The 19,073-nt window shown below is 41.5% G+C and overlaps 1 protein-coding gene across 6 annotated transcripts in view; it reads left to right on the top strand.

Moving 5' to 3' along the window:
* The window catches only part of LOC146548348 (diacylglycerol kinase zeta-like), a 95,803-nt gene that overhangs the window by 56,870 nt on the left and 19,860 nt on the right, over positions 1 to 19,073 (top strand). For 4 of the 6 annotated variants that reach the window (XM_085265702.1, XM_085265701.1, XM_085265699.1 and 1 more), the window contains 9 exons: positions 5 to 116; positions 1,343 to 1,429; positions 1,686 to 1,798; positions 1,927 to 2,027; positions 4,767 to 4,846; positions 5,059 to 5,097; positions 16,198 to 16,264; positions 17,972 to 18,012; positions 18,107 to 18,249. In XM_085265702.1, the coding sequence (XP_085121828.1) occupies positions 5 to 116; positions 1,343 to 1,429; positions 1,686 to 1,798; positions 1,927 to 2,027; positions 4,767 to 4,846; positions 5,059 to 5,097; positions 16,198 to 16,264; positions 17,972 to 18,012; positions 18,107 to 18,249 (783 nt within the window). The remainder of the gene's footprint in view (positions 1 to 4; positions 117 to 1,342; positions 1,430 to 1,685; positions 1,799 to 1,926; positions 2,028 to 4,766; positions 4,847 to 5,058; positions 5,098 to 16,197; positions 16,265 to 17,971; positions 18,013 to 18,106; positions 18,250 to 19,073) is intronic. The other 2 variants (XM_085265700.1, XM_085265698.1) reach the window with 1 other exon arrangement.

The following is a 19,073-nucleotide window of genomic DNA, read 5'->3' as shown; positions in this document are numbered from 1 at the left end:
CCAGGTATTGTGCAGGCACCACACCGTGGGGTAACCCCAGTGAGCATCATGACTTTGAACCTCAACGCCATGACGACGGATACATCGAAGTTATCGGATTCACGATGACTTCACTGGTATGGCGTTCTCTCTGTGTCCTGGTAACCATGGTTACAAAGGAGGATGACCAGCTCCCACCTGAGAGCCTTTGTCTTGTGTTCAGTTTTGTTTTTGATTTAGAACGCATCTAAAAATCTGTCATAATTACAGAATTATGACAGATTATTAGGTACACCTTGCTACTACCACATAGATACAGCAAAGAGATGGAAACATCATCATATTCACATGATAGCATCACATGGCTGCTGCAGATCTGTCAGCTGCCTGTTCTTGATCCCAAACCCCATTCAGTACATCACAAAGGTGCTGTGGGGCTGATGAGTACAGTGAACCCACCTTCATGTTTGAGGACCCCGTGGTCAGCAACAATACTCTGGCAGGCTGTGGAGTTTAAACAATGCTCGTTTGGAACTTGGGACCCAAAGGGTGGCGAGGGGATATGTACCAGCAGCAGCTCGAACGGTTTAAACCAGGCAGGATGGAACTGTGCTCTTTGTTCTTTACACCACACTGTGTCATCAATCATCACGCCGGGCATCGTCTTCCAGTCTGGCTGTCCAGTGTGAGCCTTTGCAAACTGTACACTCAACTTCCTGTTCTTGGTTGATAGAGGGGCAAAAGCTGTGTTCTGCTACTATAGCCCGGCTGCTTCGAGGTTCAGTGTGTTGTGCATTCAGAGATGCTCTTCTGTATCCTTGGTTGTAACATGTGGTCATTTACCAATCAGCTCGAAGCACATTCTCCTGACCTGATACGTCAACGTCAGGTTATTTTATTATCAGAGGCTGCTATTCACGCTTGAATTCAGCTCTATGGCCAATTTAAACTCACTAGTTAACCAGCTGGTAATGTTTGTTGTGGGCTGCAGATGTTTCAGGTGGAACCTCCTGGTTGAACTTAGAGTTTCACTTCGATGGGACAGGTCTACATTTAGCTTTTTCTGTTTACGTTTTCTGATAGAAGCAAGGATCTGTCCTAATTATCACATAATTATTATTATTATTATGTTGTACAGCTGAAGTCCTTTGATGCAGAGCTCTTTAATAGGAGCTTTAATTGGACTTAGTGATTTGAAACTTCCCCCATAAGTGGGAGTGTTGTGTAAAAGCACTGTATTCCAAGCTCTGTGTGTGTGTGTGTGTGTGTGTGTGTGTGTGTGTGTGTGTGTGTGTGTGTGTGTGTGTGTGTGTGTGTGTGTGTGTGTGTGTGTGTGTGTGTGTGTGTGTGTGTGTGTGTGTAGGCTACTCTTCAGGTTGGAGGTCATGGTGAGAGGTTGAACCAGTGCAGAGAAGTGATCCTCACCACTACTAAACCTCTCCCGGTGCAGGTAAATGGTGCACATGAGCCTCGTTCTGTAGCCATGTGCTTTTTAATATTGAATGTACACCTTTGGGCTGAGGTAACATCCAGCACTGTCACTGAACCTGCTTCCTGTTTACACTTGTACCCATCGTTCCCACTGACTGGCTCTCAAGTAACACCTCGGTCTTCTGCTGATGTCTAAGTACATTTGGGTATCAATCTGTGGGCTGCTTAGCTGATTGCATTTTTGATTGAGGCTATTGCTTTTGTATTGCTTTTAGGTGGACGGTGAACCTTGCAGACTTGCTCCATCAGTCATCCATATCAGCCTCAGAAACCAGGCCAATATGGTTCAGAAAACCAAACGGCGAACCTCTATACCACACCTCAACGAGTACGTTCTTTTTAGTCACTCACTGCAGCAGCAGCCAAATCCAACCCTGTGAGCAGCGTGCGTTATATGACACGTGCGGGTTTCACTGAGCATTTGCTAAAAGTCTTTGGGCCGTGTTTGTGTCTCAGTCAGCAGCCGGTCCCGGAGAGGCTGAGGATCAGAGTCAGCCGGATCAGCATGAGTGACTACGAGGCTCTGCACTACGATAAGGACAAACTACGGCAAGCATGTAAGGAGAGACACCCTCACTAACATCTGTGTGTCCACTCGGTCACATTGCTGACGCTGTGAACGCATTCTGCTTCTGTCTTCATATGCACGCTTCACTCATAATGTCACAAATATTCCTATGTTTTTAATCATATGACCTGTACTTAGCAAGAATATGCCGTGGCTTCCTTACTGGAAGTTTATAACATGATGAAGTTACTCAGTTTGGGTTGATCCGCACAGACATGTATGTCTAAGTTATTAGGACAATAATATTTATATCACTATTATGAGGCTGCCAGATAACTGAGGATCCCTTCAGTTTAACATGCGGGACAGCCCAGCCTGCCACATGCTTTCTGTAGCTGTTTGCCAAACAAATATTTTCATCCGTCTCAGTCAACATCCAGGGACTCAGCTGAGGACACTGTACCAAGAGTACTGTTGGATCTCATGTATGGGTTCTGGTCTCGTGGCTGTATTGTCACTTATCAAGTAAAGTGTTGCTGATTGGCCAACACAACACTCAAACACCTGGAATTTGGCTGAATTTCCTGCTGGCTGGGATGCAAGTAACTGAATTTGATAACATCAGCTCAAAGAAGTAGAGACAGGAGTACATAGTGATGAACCTGCCACACACCAACTTTTTAAAAATATGTAATTAAATGAAAAGTTGGCTTGGAGATTCAATAAACCGTCGGCTTATGTAGCGTAGCTGAATGACAGCAGCATCTTCAGGCTGACAAGGAAATAAAAACTGCTCGATGATTGAAAGGTGGAGAAGAGGCGTGAAGGTCAACATGCTCATTTTCAGCCATCTCAGTCGTTCCCCATCGCTGTGCTCGCGTCAGACCTCCTCGTTTCAGTTCATGCTGCACAGACAGCAGAGAACAGCGCACGTCTCCGATGTTTCAGGAATATAGAAAGGGACGGCTCTATGATCTTCCTCATTAGAGACAATTACAGTCAGTGGGCTTTGCAGCCGTGCACATGCAGTGCTATGTCAGACCACATGGTGGCGCTGTTACCTTTGTTGTTACAAACAGCACATTTCATAACACTGTAAACTGGTAATAATGGTAAATTTTATGTGTTTCATTTGCAAAGACAACATATGATTGCAGGTCTTTGCCCAAAGTGGAAACATCGATATTAATATTTTTCATTGCTTATTAAGAATTCATAGTGGCATTACCTCATTGCTTTGTTTTCAATATATTTCCAGCATGTTTTGGTTTCAGATAATTAGCATCATATTTTATGCCTCGTTCTCTGTTCTCGCTTGCAGAAGTTTTCATTATGTAAGTCCATCACTGCTCTCAGCTTGTAGATGTGTCACACTCAGGGAGACGATTCAAAAAAGAAAAACATTTCATAGCCAGAGGCTCAGTGTATCATCTCAATGCCACTCCTGTGGCTCTGTGTGCACGCTAAGCACAGAATAGAGACTCTTAATAAAGGTTGAAGGATGTTTAATAACTATACGGTTTCATTACATTTATTGTTACTACCATCTGTGAAATGTGAAAACAGCAGCTCACTTTTAGTTGTAGCTTATTATCTGTAAGCTGTGACTGTGTTTCCAGTCAGGCGCCGAGTCAATAGGAAATAAAAGAGAAGAGAAATTGCGAATGTGCAAGCTGCTGAATCGAAACCACTGAAAACAGCACAATAGAAAGAGAATAGAAACGTAAAGTTAGCAGTGCAGTAGTACTGTTCGCACTAACACTTCCAAACACTAGCAGGGATCTTTAGAAGTGTTGGAATTATGGCTAACTGGAGGTAAACACTGCAGTCTGAGAACGAAGGCGTTCTTCTCTTTGTCTGAAGGTTCACAGTTTCCCTGGAAAACAATCTGCCTGTTTTACTGGTTCTACATGTTTTTGCCTTGTCTGTTACTTGAAAAGGTCAGTGTGTGCGGCTACAAATGCAGCAGCTGCCTTTGAAAGCAGCGCTGTGGTGACTGTTTGAAGGTGTGTCTGGCTAATAGACCGCTGTCCGCGCCTGCTTTCTAGAAATATTGTGAGAGAAGTCAATTAGCAAAAAAGTAAACAAGCCACACTTTTCTTGAACCTGTCAAGCTTTCACTGGGCTGCTGTTAGTGAAGCAACCGTCGACTTTGTGTGTGTGTGTGTGTGTGTGGGTTCAAGTCTTCACGCAGTCTGACAGCTTTTCCAGCACAATGAGCTGTGTGATGTTCAGCCAGCAGTGCTGTGCTGGTGCAGGCTGCTGGCCTGGGCTGCCTCGTGGGGCACTTTTTTTTCTTTCAGCATCCACATCGGCTTACTGATGGGAAGCCAGCTTGGTCAGGCTTATTTATTAAAATAAAAGTTACTGGTGCCATTATCAATTTGGCACTAAATACTAAATTCTGGCCCTGGATGAAAACCATCTGATGTGCAGTTGTCCAATATGTTGTCATTTTACGGACTCAATGACTCATTTTAAAGAAAACGTCTTCTGCTCCTGCTTGTGCTGCTCGTTTTGTCACAGGGAAATTAAATTCTTACGTTAACTGAATGAAGGTGTTTACTTACAGTGGGGGAAACAGTTTGCAGTTCCCAGTTTGGCCCATAGGAACCACAGTACTGCCGACCGCTCACATGTATACTTTGTACCATTTAAGTGCGATCCCAGCTCTGAGTCACGCTGCTACATGACCAGAATTAGACTCTCAGGGTCCTGAGGACTGCAGAGTGTATAAGTAGATATCAAAGTGCTGGTGGATAATTGTCCTGTTCCTCTGTATCTCCAGCCATTCCTCTGGGACTGATCGTGGTTCCTGGTGACAGTGACTTAGAGACCTGCAGAGAACACATCCAGCGATTACAAGAGGTAAGAAGAAGAAGAGAGAACAAGAGTGGCAGAAGAGATACGTTGAGATGAAAGGGTCATTGTTCTGTGTTATTAAATAGAAAAGTGCAGTGACACAAAATCGTGAAGAAGCACGAAAACTCTTTTTAAAAGTTGGAGTAAAGCTAATTAAGCTCCGTGTCTGTGCGTGAGTGCGTTTCCTTCTACATTCCTGCTCTTATCTTTACCTTTAGGACTTCTGCTCTCTTCATCCTATACCTGTGGGACTGCAGGTTGGTAGTAAAATGTCGGGCTTTATGTTCTACACTTGTTTGGCTCAGAGACACATGGGAAATAAAAGCTTGCTCAACACTTTTGTATTCTAGTTTTAATCGGAAAACGGACTCCTGTAGCAACGAAAGCCGAATGTTCACAGTAATCAAGAACATTTAAAAATTTAGTTTTTCCTTTTGTTGTTAATGAAACTGATTATTTTTTTATTAGCTTGAACGTTTTGGTTGGTTAAGAATCCCCCTGAGAGGTTCATCTTGGTAATATTGATTTCTATGGTGTGCATAGCCTGAATATGAGAGCATCCAGAGTGAGTGTGTCTACAAAGAGATCTGCAGTAAAAAGTGTGACTATTGGCCAAAATATTACTGACTTGTTCTGTTGTTCTATTATCTTTGAGTGCAGTTTTATTTAACTTTATAGAAAAACTAGAATACCATAGTTGGGTTATTGACTACTACTGATAGAAGCATCCAGAATAATCCTCAACGTCTTTTAGACCCCATTCCTACAAAACTGCTCAAAGAAGTCCTGCCATTAATTAATGCTTCGATCTTAAATATGATCAACCTATCTCTAATGATCAGCTATGTACCACAGGCCTTCAAGCTGGCTGTAGTTAAACCTTTACTCAAAAAGCATCTCTAGACCCAGCAGTCTTAGCTAATTATAGGCCAATCTCCAACCTTCCTTTATATCAAACATCCTTGAAAGAGTAGTTGTCAAACAGCTAACAGATCATCTGCAGAGGTTTATTTGAAGAGTTTCAGTCAGGTTTCAGAGCTCATCACAGCACAGAAACAGCTTTAGTGAAGGTTACAAATGATCTTCTTATGGCCTCTGACAGTGGACTCATCTCTGTGCTTGTCCTGCTAGACCTCAGTGCAGCGTTCGATACTGTCGACCATAATATCCTATTAGAGCGATTAGAACATGCTGTAGGTATTACAGGTACTGCACTGCAGTGGTTTGTATCATATCTATCTAATAGACTCCAGTTTGTGCATGTAAATGGAGAGTCCTCTTCACACACTGAGGTTAATCATGGAGTTCCACAGGGTTCAGTGCTAGGACCAATTCTGTTTACATTATACATGCTTCCCTTAGGCAGCATCATTAGAAGACATAGCATACATTTACACTGCTATGCTGATGACACCCAGCTCTATCTGTCCATGAAGCCAGATAACACACACCAATGAGTTAAACTGCAGGAATGTCTTAAAGACATAAAGACCTGGATGGCCGCTAACTTTCTGCTTCTTAATTCAGATCAAAATGAGGTTATTGTACTCGGCCCTGAAAATCTTAGAAATATGGTCTCTAACCAGATTCTTACTCTGGATGGCATTACCTTGGCCTCCAGTAACGCTGTGAGGAACCTTGGAGTCATTTTTGACCAGGACATGTCCTTCAACGCACATATTAAACAAATATGTAAGACTGCTTTCTTCCATTTGTGCAACATCTCTAAAATTAGAAATATCCTGTCTCAGAGTGACGCTGAAAAACTAGTTCATGCATTTATTACTTCCAGGCTGGACGACTGTAATTCATTATTATCAGGAAGTCCTAAAAACTCACTGAAAAGCCTTCAGCTGATCCAAAATGCTGCAGCAAGAGTCCTGACAGGGACTAGAAAGAGAGAGCATATTTCTCCTGTTTTGGCTTCCTGTTAAATCCAGAATTCAAAATCCTGCTCCTCACATACAAGGTCTTAAATAATCAGGCCCCATCTTATCTTAATGACCTTGTAGTACCATATCACCCTATTAGAGCACTTCGCTCTCACATTGCAGGCCTACTTGGTAAAAGGTAAACGTGTTAGAAAAAGATGGAAGGTTAGACAAATAACATAATTGAGCAAATCACATCATTCTAGCTGATGAAGATTTGTTATCTCAAAATAAAAAATCTGTTTATACCATATGTAGGTTTTGCTCTACACTAGACAACTGTGGTAAAAATGTGAACGAGTGTGGGTTCAGCCTTCAGTAGAAACATTTCTATGCAAAGTCTGACCTTAGGAAATATCAGTTAATACAACAACATTCATTTTTAGGTTTCCGCAGAGCAGAGCCAGAGCAGCGGTAACGTCTGACAGCAGGGTTGCACGTGGTGTGTCTTAACAATGAGCTTCAGACATTTCACGTGGACTTAGTTTCTCTTCCACATAAAGTCTGATCGATATTTGCTGCTCATTCTTGCTGTTTATTCGAAGGCACGTGGACACAGTTATTAAAGCGAGTGTTGTATTATATCCTCCCATCTATAACAGAAGATGAGCTAAATACGTTCTGTTAAAGTCAGTTACACTCAGCTGCTCTACTTTTTTGCTTTCAAGATTTCATTTCGTAAATGAGAAGCGCAACTTTAGATTGAAACTAATTAACTGGAGAATATTTGTGAGTCATATATTAGTATAATCAATCAATCAGTACAAGGAGACGAGCACATGAGTTTACATGATAAAGGAAGCCAACATTGAAACATACATGTTTAAGTACAGACTCTCCTGGAAACTGCAGAAAAGTTTCATTATGTGCTGCAGCATCTTCTTTCATGATATTCTTCTCACCACGTTTCCAGCTCAGTTTTCAGTTCGGCCAGGATGGAAAAAATGTCTGTAGACCTTCCTCTTTGTGTCAGATGCTAAATATCACATGAGCACGAGCAGTGTCCATTATGGTTGCGTAATGTGCACATAGTTTCTATGGAAACCTGCTGTACTGTATGTGTGAGTTATGCTACCAAAGAAATGAAGCCAGTGACCTTACAGATTTCCTGTCTGACCAGCTTTTAGTCTGCCAAACTCTGGGATCTGTTTACTACATCCTGAATCCATCTTGTTAATGAAAGGCTTAATGATTCAAACAAACAACATATACTGCCACACAGTATATGAAAGCCAGGCTGAGATGTTAGATGTTGTTTTCTTGCTTTAAAAAGTCAGACGTGACACTTTTACAGATGTTGGATGAGCACAATAGATGAAATGGATTTTTAATGAGTCAGCATCAAGTCAGGTGTTACTGTGGGGAAAAAACGAGGTCTTGCACCGAGTCTGCAAAACTATGACTGCAGATTCTTATCAGCATTTTAGGCGTGAGAGTCTTACACAGGTGTTCCAGTTTTAGCAGATCAACCACCAGCCTTGAAACCAACCTAGTTCCATCTGTGGTTGACAGGCTGTCTGTATATAGCTCTCTTACTTCCAGAGGCCGTTCTCTCACGCAAAACATAAAACTAGAATAATCTGGCCTCCCCGTCTACCACCATCAACCAACCAAATGTCTCTTTTAGCCACGATCGGTAATCTTCTTTACACCAGGTGTTGAAAGCTGTGACTTTCTTCACTCATTCAGACCTAATGCAGCATTTTGTTAACAACTCTGGTAGAGCTATCTGTGTTAATGTTGTTGTCATAGTCAGTGTTGGCCTTATCACTCCAGTTCTACTTAAATAAGATTGACTCAATTGGGACATCCAGCGAAAATCCCCCTTTTCAAGAAACTGCAGCATTCATCTTGTTTCAGAAATGAGTGCAGCCGTTAGCTCCCAGATTATATCCCGTACTATGTATTCCCCAACTCATGTGTGATGTCAACACAACCAGGTCTCTTCCGGTGCCTCACAGACGCTTCTAAGCTCGGTGACAACCGCTAATAACACTCTGCAGAGCTAATTCTTGTTAGCTTTTCTGTCATCCACCGCTGCTTTCTGAGCAGTATTGTTGCCAGCAACCGATTCAGGAAAGTGGCTTTTATAAAAATGGCTGTTTAGCAAAACAAAACAAGGCAACATTATACATAGAAAACAAAACCAACTTTCCAGTCTCTCCTCAAATGACAGTTTACGTCAGCATGGCTGCAAATTGCTGAGCGCTATTTCCATTCATACCATCCGGACACGTCTTCACTACACTTTATTCTCCATGTAACCCCTAACACTGTCAGAGAATGAATTACCACACGTCTCTGTGTTTATACACTGGCTGCACCTACATGAATAAAAGTACTCTCAAAACAAACAGAATCTGAGAGATGGGGAACTAAAACGCACCGTGAGGTGACATAATGTAATCTTTGATTCCTGATAGCGTTTTGTTTTCAAGGAGACTTTCCCCATGTGTCTCAGTGTGACTGCATGATGCATGCTGTGCTGTATCTGACTCGGTTTGAGTTTCTTCATGTGTTGGTAACCTTGAAGTATTCTGATTACTTGTGTATTTCCGTGTGGTATCTGTGGTGTCGTTTGTGTGCAGCAAAGTTAATAGTTGAGTTTGACCTGGTGTGCAAAGTATGTTGGGTTTGTCATATAATCCCCAAATTATTAAAAAAGTTAGCATGAATACTCAGTTACCTGGAATGGTAGATGTTTTTCATTCATTCGTGTACTAAACTGCACTGCCTGCTCACGGTCTCTTCAAGTCGATGATTTTGTTCTTCTGACTCAATCAAACAATTACACAGTACAGTTCTGATTTGAGAGGTCTATTTATAGCTGTATTCAGATATCAAGGGTTGTTGAGCAAAGATTAAAACCATTAAATCTGCACAGCTAATTCTAGTTACTTGTGCTTTAGAAAACCTTTAAACTACCTGAAGCTCCAGAAGGACTAGTCACAAAGCAAAGCCAACAGGTAATTGCTCAGGTTCTAGAAGTGAATCACTCTGAACTAGGTTTCCAATGGGCATCTTAGGTAATCAATGAAACTGAAGTTAGAGTAGTTTGAACAACTAGTGAGGTTGCTGGGCTACTGCAATTCCAGCTTTACCCATTACTTAAGAAATCTACACAAAAACTCTAGTTGTAGTCAGAAGTTTGACTACACCTCATGGACAATTCTCCTTGTCAAGTGTAGATTTACACAAGTTGGGAATGTTTCTTGGAGACATTTCTAAATTCATCATTTCAAACAAATGTACACTACACATGTGTTACACTCAGATATGTCACAGTTTTGCCTGGAAGTCTGGAAGAAGATCCGTATCGTCACCTTGAAATCAGAGGGAAATGGTTACAGTGTGCATCAGCAACACCTGAACCCGTAATGAACTGTTTTAACTCCAGTGTGACTCTGCACAGTGAAGCTAGTTTCACATTGTGAAACTGCCATTTTGGACTAAAGTAGGCTAACATTAAGTTCCTGGGACGATGGTCCCAAAGCGCTGATCTCAAAACTGTTGCAAATTTGTGCCAGGAAACTTGGTTAAATTAACCTGTCAACTCTTCGGAAGAATTGCTGAATATCCAACGTTAATTATGCCCGAAGCTTGTTGATGGCCACCGAAAGTGTAGTTAAAGGGACATTTCAATTCAATTCAATGTTATTTATACAGCGCCAAACAAGTCGCCTCAAGGTGCTTTATACTGTAAGGTCGACCCTACAATAATACATACACAGAAAAACCCAACAATCATATGACCCCCTATGAGCAGCACTTTGGCGACAGTGGGAAGGAAAAACTCCCTTTTTACAGGAAGAAACCTCCAACAGAACCAGGCTCAGGGAGGGGCGGGGCCATCTGCTGTGATTGGTTGGGGTGAATATTTAACCAAATATTAGCAGCGGTGTGTGTATATATATTTGAGCCTGTACTGTATAAGTGCTGTTCACCTTGTGCATATTAGAGAAAATCCAAAATAAATTCAAACTGCACTCAATTATTGTTTTTTAAAGTCGTTAAAGATGCTGTACAATCATACCAGGCTGGAAACAGTTCAAAGAAAGCCAGACATTACCGCGACGTTCATGCCCACCACGAGTCAACCTCTGACCACATCTCTCATCCAGAGCGATGGAGCCAGCCTTCATTAAAAACGAGTAATTGATTGTTTTCATTAGTATTACAGGATTTTGATATTCAGGGGGTATAAACCACAGCCATCAAATGAAAATGACTATGCTTGTAATAAATATATAGAATATATGAAACTTTTAAAATTGAATTAAGAACAATGTGAACTTTTTTATATTCAGCATTTTTGAAGATGCACGAGCATTTCAACACATTTTTTTACGACTGTAACAGGTTAGTCTGAATCACAAAGCTTAATGACAAGTCTCAGGACTCGGCGAGCTCACCTGCTCAGCGCTCCAGCGAGTCTGTATCAAGGATCCTCTGTTCTTCCTCCCTCTCTGCTCTTCCTGTGCTTGTGCTAGCCGAGGGGGATTTGCTGATGAGATGCCACACTGTCATGTTCTGTCACCCTGATATGTGTGTTGTATGGGATGTAGCTGCTGCGCTTTTATTGAACGCTGGCCAGTGCAATCTGAGTTGTGTTCATAAGCGTGCGGCTTCTCTTTTCCTGTGGTTTATATTAACAGACTTTAGAGACAGACGGCATCACAATAATTAGTGCTTTGGTAAATGAGTCTGTCCGTCTGACTCTGAGTTTAAAGTCCAAAATTTATGAAGCAAAGAAGAAGAAGTCATTTCCTACTCAATATAAACGGCATCATTCGCCATTTAGAAGCTGTGCAGTTGTTGATCAAAGGTGAAACCCAGTTTTCAGGCAGGTTTCACAGAGCGTGCAGAGAGCTCATTCACTTGATAAAGAAAAACAGTTTTCTGTGCTCTGCTGAAAAGCAGATAAAGTCCATTACTTGAGTGTGAATCTAGTGAATGCTGTATTTAGACAAACACTGGATGAACTCAGCCTGTCGGGCACCATGTATCCACATCACAAGCTCTTCATCTTCCTCATTAGGTGAAATCAGAGCAGCACTAACTGTAAATGTTATTTTTAACAACATCCTAATTTTATATAGGCGAGATCATTAATAGGAGAGAATTTGGGAGTTGCTGTCAGACTTTGTGTTGCGTAGCAACCAGAATAATGAACGCCTGTTTCGCAGTTTGATCTCCTGCTCTCTGGTGACTGTTGATGCTCACTGGTGCAGTTTGTGATGGAGCGGGAGAAAAAATAGCTTCTACAACCACCTACCGAGTAAACTTTTTGTGTGTTGCAGGATATTCAGTATTTTGAATGTTTTTCTTTGCAAAGCAGAGCTCTATAATATGCATACGCCCACATAACAGCTGTAAAACAGAGCTTGGCTTCTGCCAGTCCATCCAATCTGTTCTTTAAGTGGAGCTTTTGCAGGCTCTCACCTGCTGAGTACACCTAGTACACGTTGAAGGGGTTATATATCCAGTCTGAACTGTGGGAGTACCTCAGGATCCACCGAGGAAGAGCTGGAACATATTATTGGAGAAGGATCACCTTGGTTAGGCTGTTGCTGCTACAGCTGATACCACAGCTAAAAACCTCACAAAATATATTAGTAATGCCCTCTGCATTCATTCAGTGTCCACAAAATGAAAACATATTGAGGAGCTGTTCTGGTTGGCAGTCGCATCTCTCTGTGTATCTCGGCGAACCTTTCTTGGCAACCTGTCATCTAATTTGACTAGAAAAGGACTGTGTTACAGTAAGGCAGTTTATTGTTGCTGTGTGCCGGTAAAGCTGCTGCCATGTGTTACATCGTTTGCAGCGATTGGCTGATCCTGTCTCATCTCAGGAGAAAATGAGAGACGAGGCATCTTGAAGCAGTGACAATTAAAACCAGCATTTCACTTGAGCGAAGTCTGCTTATTATTCACTCCGGTATCTGTTCCTACAGTACTGTCGGCATTTTACTTCACTCATTCTTTGTCTGCTTTCTTTGAACTTGCTGCAGAATAAGGGTTAAGTAGGACAGTGAAGACGGAGAAAGCAAAGAAGACGCAGTCACTCAGATAAGTCAAACTTTTTAGAAGCGTTTGTAGGTTTTCTTTCAAAGCCTGCAGGCATTTTACTCAGCCTGAGACTGGTACCGAACATGACAGCAGGATTAGGCAAGTAAAGACAAACAGCGGAGAGCAGGAGTGTTTACTCCAGCGAACCTTTCTGTTACCGTTTGAGAGGAGAAAAACACAACTTTCTTTAGCTGTCCTCTTCCTGCCACTTCTACTGGAAGGTGACTTTTTCTTTCTGCAGTGCTGAACTCAAATGGGTTACCTGGCAAATCATTAAACGGTTTCATTTACTAGGAGCCACACAAGTCACAGTCTACATTCAGCTGGGCCACTCCATACCAGGTCCTCTCTGATCTCCCTGAAAAACATGTAGGATGATGATACATTTCTTTATAAATTTGAGCTCTTTGTAATGTGCACATACAAATATTTTCAAAGTACAATTTTCAGTGGAGCCAGAGGACTATTTAATCCATGTCAGGCAGATAGTTTTAGGTCAAATATGACCTCAGAAAGATGGGATTTCAAAAGTCAAGCTTAACTTCAGCTACACTTAAAAAATCAATAGTTTGGCACCACCATCTTTGGCATTTAAAAATACATTTTTCAAAGCTAGGGGCTGAAATCTGGCGCACACTCCCATAGTTGTACAGAGAAATGCTCTCAAACACATTAAAGCTTGAAACATAAACAACAAACAAACAAACTGAGTTTATTGAGTGATATTCAAAAAAAACCATAAAGTAACAGCAGTTTTATTTGCTTTCTTCTGATTGTAGGATTCCTTATACTTCAAACGACTCTGGAAATGTTACAGGGGGACAACATAATGGCCCTGAAGCTCGCGTCCACCCCATCTCTCATATCTTCTTGTTACACGTAGAAACCTGGAATCAGAAACTTAGAAGTACTTTAAATACATCTATAAACAAACGGAGCATGCAACAAGTGACTTTAAATCCTGCGGGTAAGGAAATCCCAGGAAGTTCATCTGGACGCAGCGTTGTGAGAGAAATGTTTCGTCCCTCATCCAGCTGACTGCAGATTTCCAACCTTATAAGCAGCACATCTGTAAACCTACAGGTGGTCACTCAGTATATATCTATATTTTGACAAGTTTCCAATGAAATACTGATGGGAGGTCACGAGCTCTATAATAAACTTCTGCACAGATTGTAATTAGATTATGTTCATTTGCCATAAATGAACATAAACCTATAATATACAAATATTCCTGACCCTCAAATACTTTCAAAGGTGGTGTGGATTGAAAACACAGCAAAGGATTTCCTGTGGGGTTGAGTCGTTTGTTTGAGAAGTCAGACAAAGTCAGCCAGAACTGATGGTGTGTTTTTAGTCAGTGAAAAATAATGATCGATTCTGCTGTTTCACTCATAATCCGGTGTATCTGTGGGACAGACGCAGGCTTTGGTCTGGAGATCTTAGGTGTCTGACTGTGTTGTACGGGGGCAGGAGTTCACAGATACCAGGCTCAGACCATTTACTTCTCTGTAAACAGAGAACAAGCGTTCAAACTTCAGTCTACAGCTAACAGGGAAACTGAGCAGGGAGGCAGGAATCTCAGTAATGTGCTGTCTGTGTTTTGATCTAGTTAAAAAGTCCTGCTGCTGCATTCTAAACTAATTGGAGACTGGATGTAAAAAAGGCTGCGCCATATCAACATACAAAAAGTTGCAGTAATGAGGCTGTATAAAGAAGTGCAACTTTCTTCTTGTCACAAGTTTTTGACATTATGACTCGAGAAGATAATGTGAGTGGATGTGTACAGGACACATCCAGGGCCTGCTGTATCGCACCTGCTCACAGGGAACAGCGATTACATCTGCTTTATCCTGATGTGACGTTTGTTGTTTGCAAACTGAAATCTATTTTTATGACTAAAACTAAACTGGTTTGCTTTGTAGAGGATTTTGTATTTTTATTGTACGTTGTTTGCTGTAGGATGTGAGGATTAAACCTGTCACAGCTCTTTATTTTTTAAATTGCCAAAGACAATTTAAAGGTCTTCAGTAGGCAGGATGTGCCCACTCAGTAAAGGCTCATTAAAAAGACAACCTGCTGTTGCAGAGACCCCTTACAACTAAAGCTGGATGTGAAGTGAAAAGTAAGCTACAACTTCTTGAATGCATGTCCATCCATGGGACTCGGCCCTAATGTGCGATGACATCATTCATCTGATCTTAATGACCTTGTAGTACCATATCACCCTATTAGAGCACTTCGCTCTCGCTCTGCAGGCCTACTTGTTGTTCCTAGAGTATTTAAAAGTAGAATGGGAGGCAGAGCCTTCAGTTTTCAGGCCCCTCTTCTGTGGAACCAGCTTCCAGTTTGGATTCAGGAGACAGACACTATCTCTACTTTCAAGATTAGGCTTCAAACTTTCCTTTTTGCTAAAGCATATAGTTAGGGCTGGACCAGGTGACCCTGAATCCTCCCTTAGTTATGCTGCAATAGGTGTAGGCTGCTGGGGATTCCCATGATGCTATGGGAGTTTCTACTTCACTCACTATGTCTTAACAGACCTCTCTGCATTGAATCATATCTGTTATTAACCTCTGTCTCTCTTCCACAGCATGTCTTTATCCTGTCCTCCTTCTCTCACGCCAACCAATCACAGCAGATGGCCCCGCCCCTCCCTGAGCCTGGTTCTGCCGGAGGTTTCTTCCTGTTAAAAGGGAGTTTTTCCTTCCCACTGTTGCCATAGTGCTTGCTCATAGGGGGTCATGTGATTGTTGGGTTTTTCTCTCTGTGTGTTATTGTAGGGTCGACCTTACAATATAAAGCACCTCGAGGCGACTGTTGTTGTGATTTGGCGCTGTATAAATAAAACTGAATTGAATGATGTATTGATGGTCAGGTGTGATAGTCCCTGAGTGTTTTGTTGGTGCATGTTTCTGTTCATGTATATTGTGTTAGTCTTTATTAAATCTAAATAGCTAACAGTCAGACCTGATGAGGGTCAGTAATCTACTTTAATCTACTTTAAATGTGAATGCAGCTTGTTAGGTCTCGCAGGTGTTTCTCCAGATTCAACAGTAGGAGAATGTGTAAAAATGACTCTATTTATTCATTTTAAAACCAAATCCCAACAATGTTGTGATGTCTGGTAATCGTGTTATATTTTCATGGCTTTATATGTGGCCCGAAACAGATATTCATCATGCAGTAAATTTGGAGGAGATTATTTGCAACGACTACTTTTGAGCTGAACAAGAAGCCATGACTGCTTGAAAAACAAGACTCAGTATTACCAGAGGATCTCGTCCTCGCGTCGGCTCAGCTTCTGTTTACTCTCTCGTCCACTGACCTGTAATCAGGTGTCTGTTTGTCATTCAGGAGGAGGCAGCCAAGCCGAAGAATCTTTGCTCACAGAGATTGTCTCCAAAGTGGTGTTTCCTCGACTGTAAGTATTACTTAATAATAGTAGTTTTTACCTTTATGCTAATCATTACCCAGTATGATGATATTATGGTGACATCCTGTTTCATGAGTATGACTTATACATAAATACTCTTATCAACACTCATCTTGCCTGTTTGAAATGGCAGTTACCAGTTCAGTTTTGATCAGCTGCCTGTTGGTCTTTAATTAACTTAATGAAGCTCAGATCAGTCATGCATGTTTTTGCTGCTATGGATGTGTCATATAATGAATGCATGCATTCATAAGCATAATGGCAGAGGAATCATGTTTATAGTCATTTACAAATGTTGCAGATTAAGTTTACTGTCTTCTGTTCTAAGGCAGTGATGAAGTCACATTACTGGTGGTTTTTTGTGTTCCACTGGGAGAAATGGACAAACACACAACTTGTTACATTTTGAGTGCCCCTTTTCAATCTTGTGCAAGCAATACCAGATCTCTCGCACCACATGTTGCTGTGAAATGTGTATCTGATTGTAAGAACGCAGTCAGTGACCTACAATCAAGATCTGTACTCTGCTTTTGTTTTGTGTAGATTTCAAATGTTCAAATTGTTAGAAAATCGTATCGTAGGTCCATGCAGCATTATCACAGGCAGTGTGAGCAGGACAAATGCTGACACAGTTCTCTAATGTAAACAGGTTTCTGTGTTAGCACTTCCTCAAAATAACATAAAACATAGTCCCATCAGATCCTGGGTTTTGGAGAATGTCATGAATATTTATCTCTCAGAGCAACTTGCCAAAAATATCATAGAGAAAGACCAGGCTTCCTACACAATGCTAAATGTGCATGCACATTAACACAACCCCCCCACACACACACACACCTCTGCCTGGGTTGTGTCCTGTTGGCATTGAGCAGAAAACTGGATTTAAAAAGACGCAGCATCTACCTGACAGAGAGATAAGGAGGATGTGTTTGAGGAGGGCGCATGTGATCAGTGCTACTTCTGCTCTAACCCAACAGAGGATTTACACACATGGCTGATATGTTTAAGTGCTTTTGAAAAACTACATTGTTTGTTTGTACTTTTCACATTTGTTTGTTATTAAGTTATTTCACTGTATGACTGTATTCATGACATCAAAGAATTTCATCAGTTCTTCCTATATTAGACTATATTTCCTCCACCAGCTGCTCAGATGGACAAACTGCACAGAATCTGGCTTTAGAATAACATTCCTAGAATGGTGTGAAAGGAGTTGTGTTACCAGCTGCTGGGCTGTGCTGGACCACGAATTAAACTGGTCCATGTTCATTATAATGATGCAGAACAAAGGTGAACTCGGTGCAATGGGACAAAAATGCAGTCTGGTTAGAAAGTCATTGTTGCATCACAGTAGTCATTGATTTGGTCTTCACAAAATGAATGCGAGTTCCCTATTACACTGAAATAAAATACAATTATTTTATGGTGTAAGAAACAGCAGTTTCTCACCCTGTGGGGGCAGCGTCTCATCTTGTTACTCTGCAGGCTATTGGTTTCCCACAGTAATTGGCACAGGAGGTGGGAGCTAGCATATGTACAGATTAACAATGTTCAAAGTTATTTGCTGACCTGAACCTTAATGACCGCCTGCAGCAATCTGCTTTAAATGAGCTGAGTTTGAGACATGCTTACAGGAATAGTAATTTTCCCACGTTGTCTTTATTTGGCTAAAACCGTCTTTTTGTGTCTCCTCAGCCACGACAGCCGATCGTTTCTACAGGATCGACCGAGCACAGGTAAGGTTTCACCACCTGTGTTCTAGTTTTTAGTCATTTTCACTCCGTGACCTTAATGATGCCTTCTCGTTTGATTCTTTGCTAAAACCTTCAGGAACATCTCAACTACGTATCAGAAATCTCCCAGGAAGAGATCTTCATCCTGGACCCTGAACTTGTTGTCATGACAACTGTAGGCACCTCCCCCTCAGCCATGGCCGACCTGGTTAACCCCGCCCCTAGCCCAGTAAACAGCAGGTAAATCAGTTGTGACTAAGCTGAATTTTCATTAAACATTTTTTCTTTGTTCCATTCATTGCAGTGAGGAGAAGGAAAAGCGTGGCCTTACTTTGACTCCTTGAAGTAATCAATAAATCAATAGAAATAGTCTGCCAATTACAGTTACTTACAACCAAAATTTACATGAGAAAAGTATTAATTATTCTTCCTTTGATAATTTTCTTATTACAGCCTTTTAAATAATTCTGTGGCGAATTCTGTAGTTGGACAACAACCACGACAGTCCATAAATATAGATGTTTACAATGATCCTTTTTAAATCAAGACTTTAGTCCCCTGGCTTAGCAGGCTTATACCCCATGCGGCTGAAATGCAGCCACCTGGGCTCGAGTCCGACCTACGTGCTCTGGCTGTGAGTCTCCCCCACTCACTCTCTGTAAAAGTTAAATAACCAACAAGAAACCCTCTATTATTATACACAAAATAAGCTGATTCCAAGAGTCATCTCGTATTGCTGTCAAACAAAATACTCTGTAGGGCCTATTTCATGACCTAAAAGCTTCTCCAGGGACAACACTTCTAGTCAGAGCTCCACTGATGCTTTAGTCTACACTGCTGCTTCCTCCTCCGACTCACCTTCATGCTCTGTTCCCAGGTAAAGACGCACATTAAACACAAATGCGTCCTTAATGTGTGTCTGTTGCTCTCACCCTGCTTCTATGTTTCTGGTTCTAAAAAATGAAACAAAACAAGGAAGCCAATGTTGTGTTGTGGTCCAGTAATGAAAGTCAGTCTGTTGTTTCAAAGACTAAAGCAGTGGGCCAGGCCAGATCTGGGGAAAA

This window comes from Mchenga conophoros, linkage group LG23, assembly GCF_057382185.1.
Source record: "Mchenga conophoros isolate Kocher_MC1m ecotype Shallow Benthic linkage group LG23, M_conophoros_male_GT1.1, whole genome shotgun sequence".
Lineage (NCBI taxonomy): Eukaryota > Metazoa > Chordata > Actinopteri > Cichliformes > Cichlidae > Mchenga > Mchenga conophoros.
The sequence above is the reverse complement of the archived record's forward strand: the minus strand, read 5'-3'. Positions and strand labels throughout refer to the sequence as shown.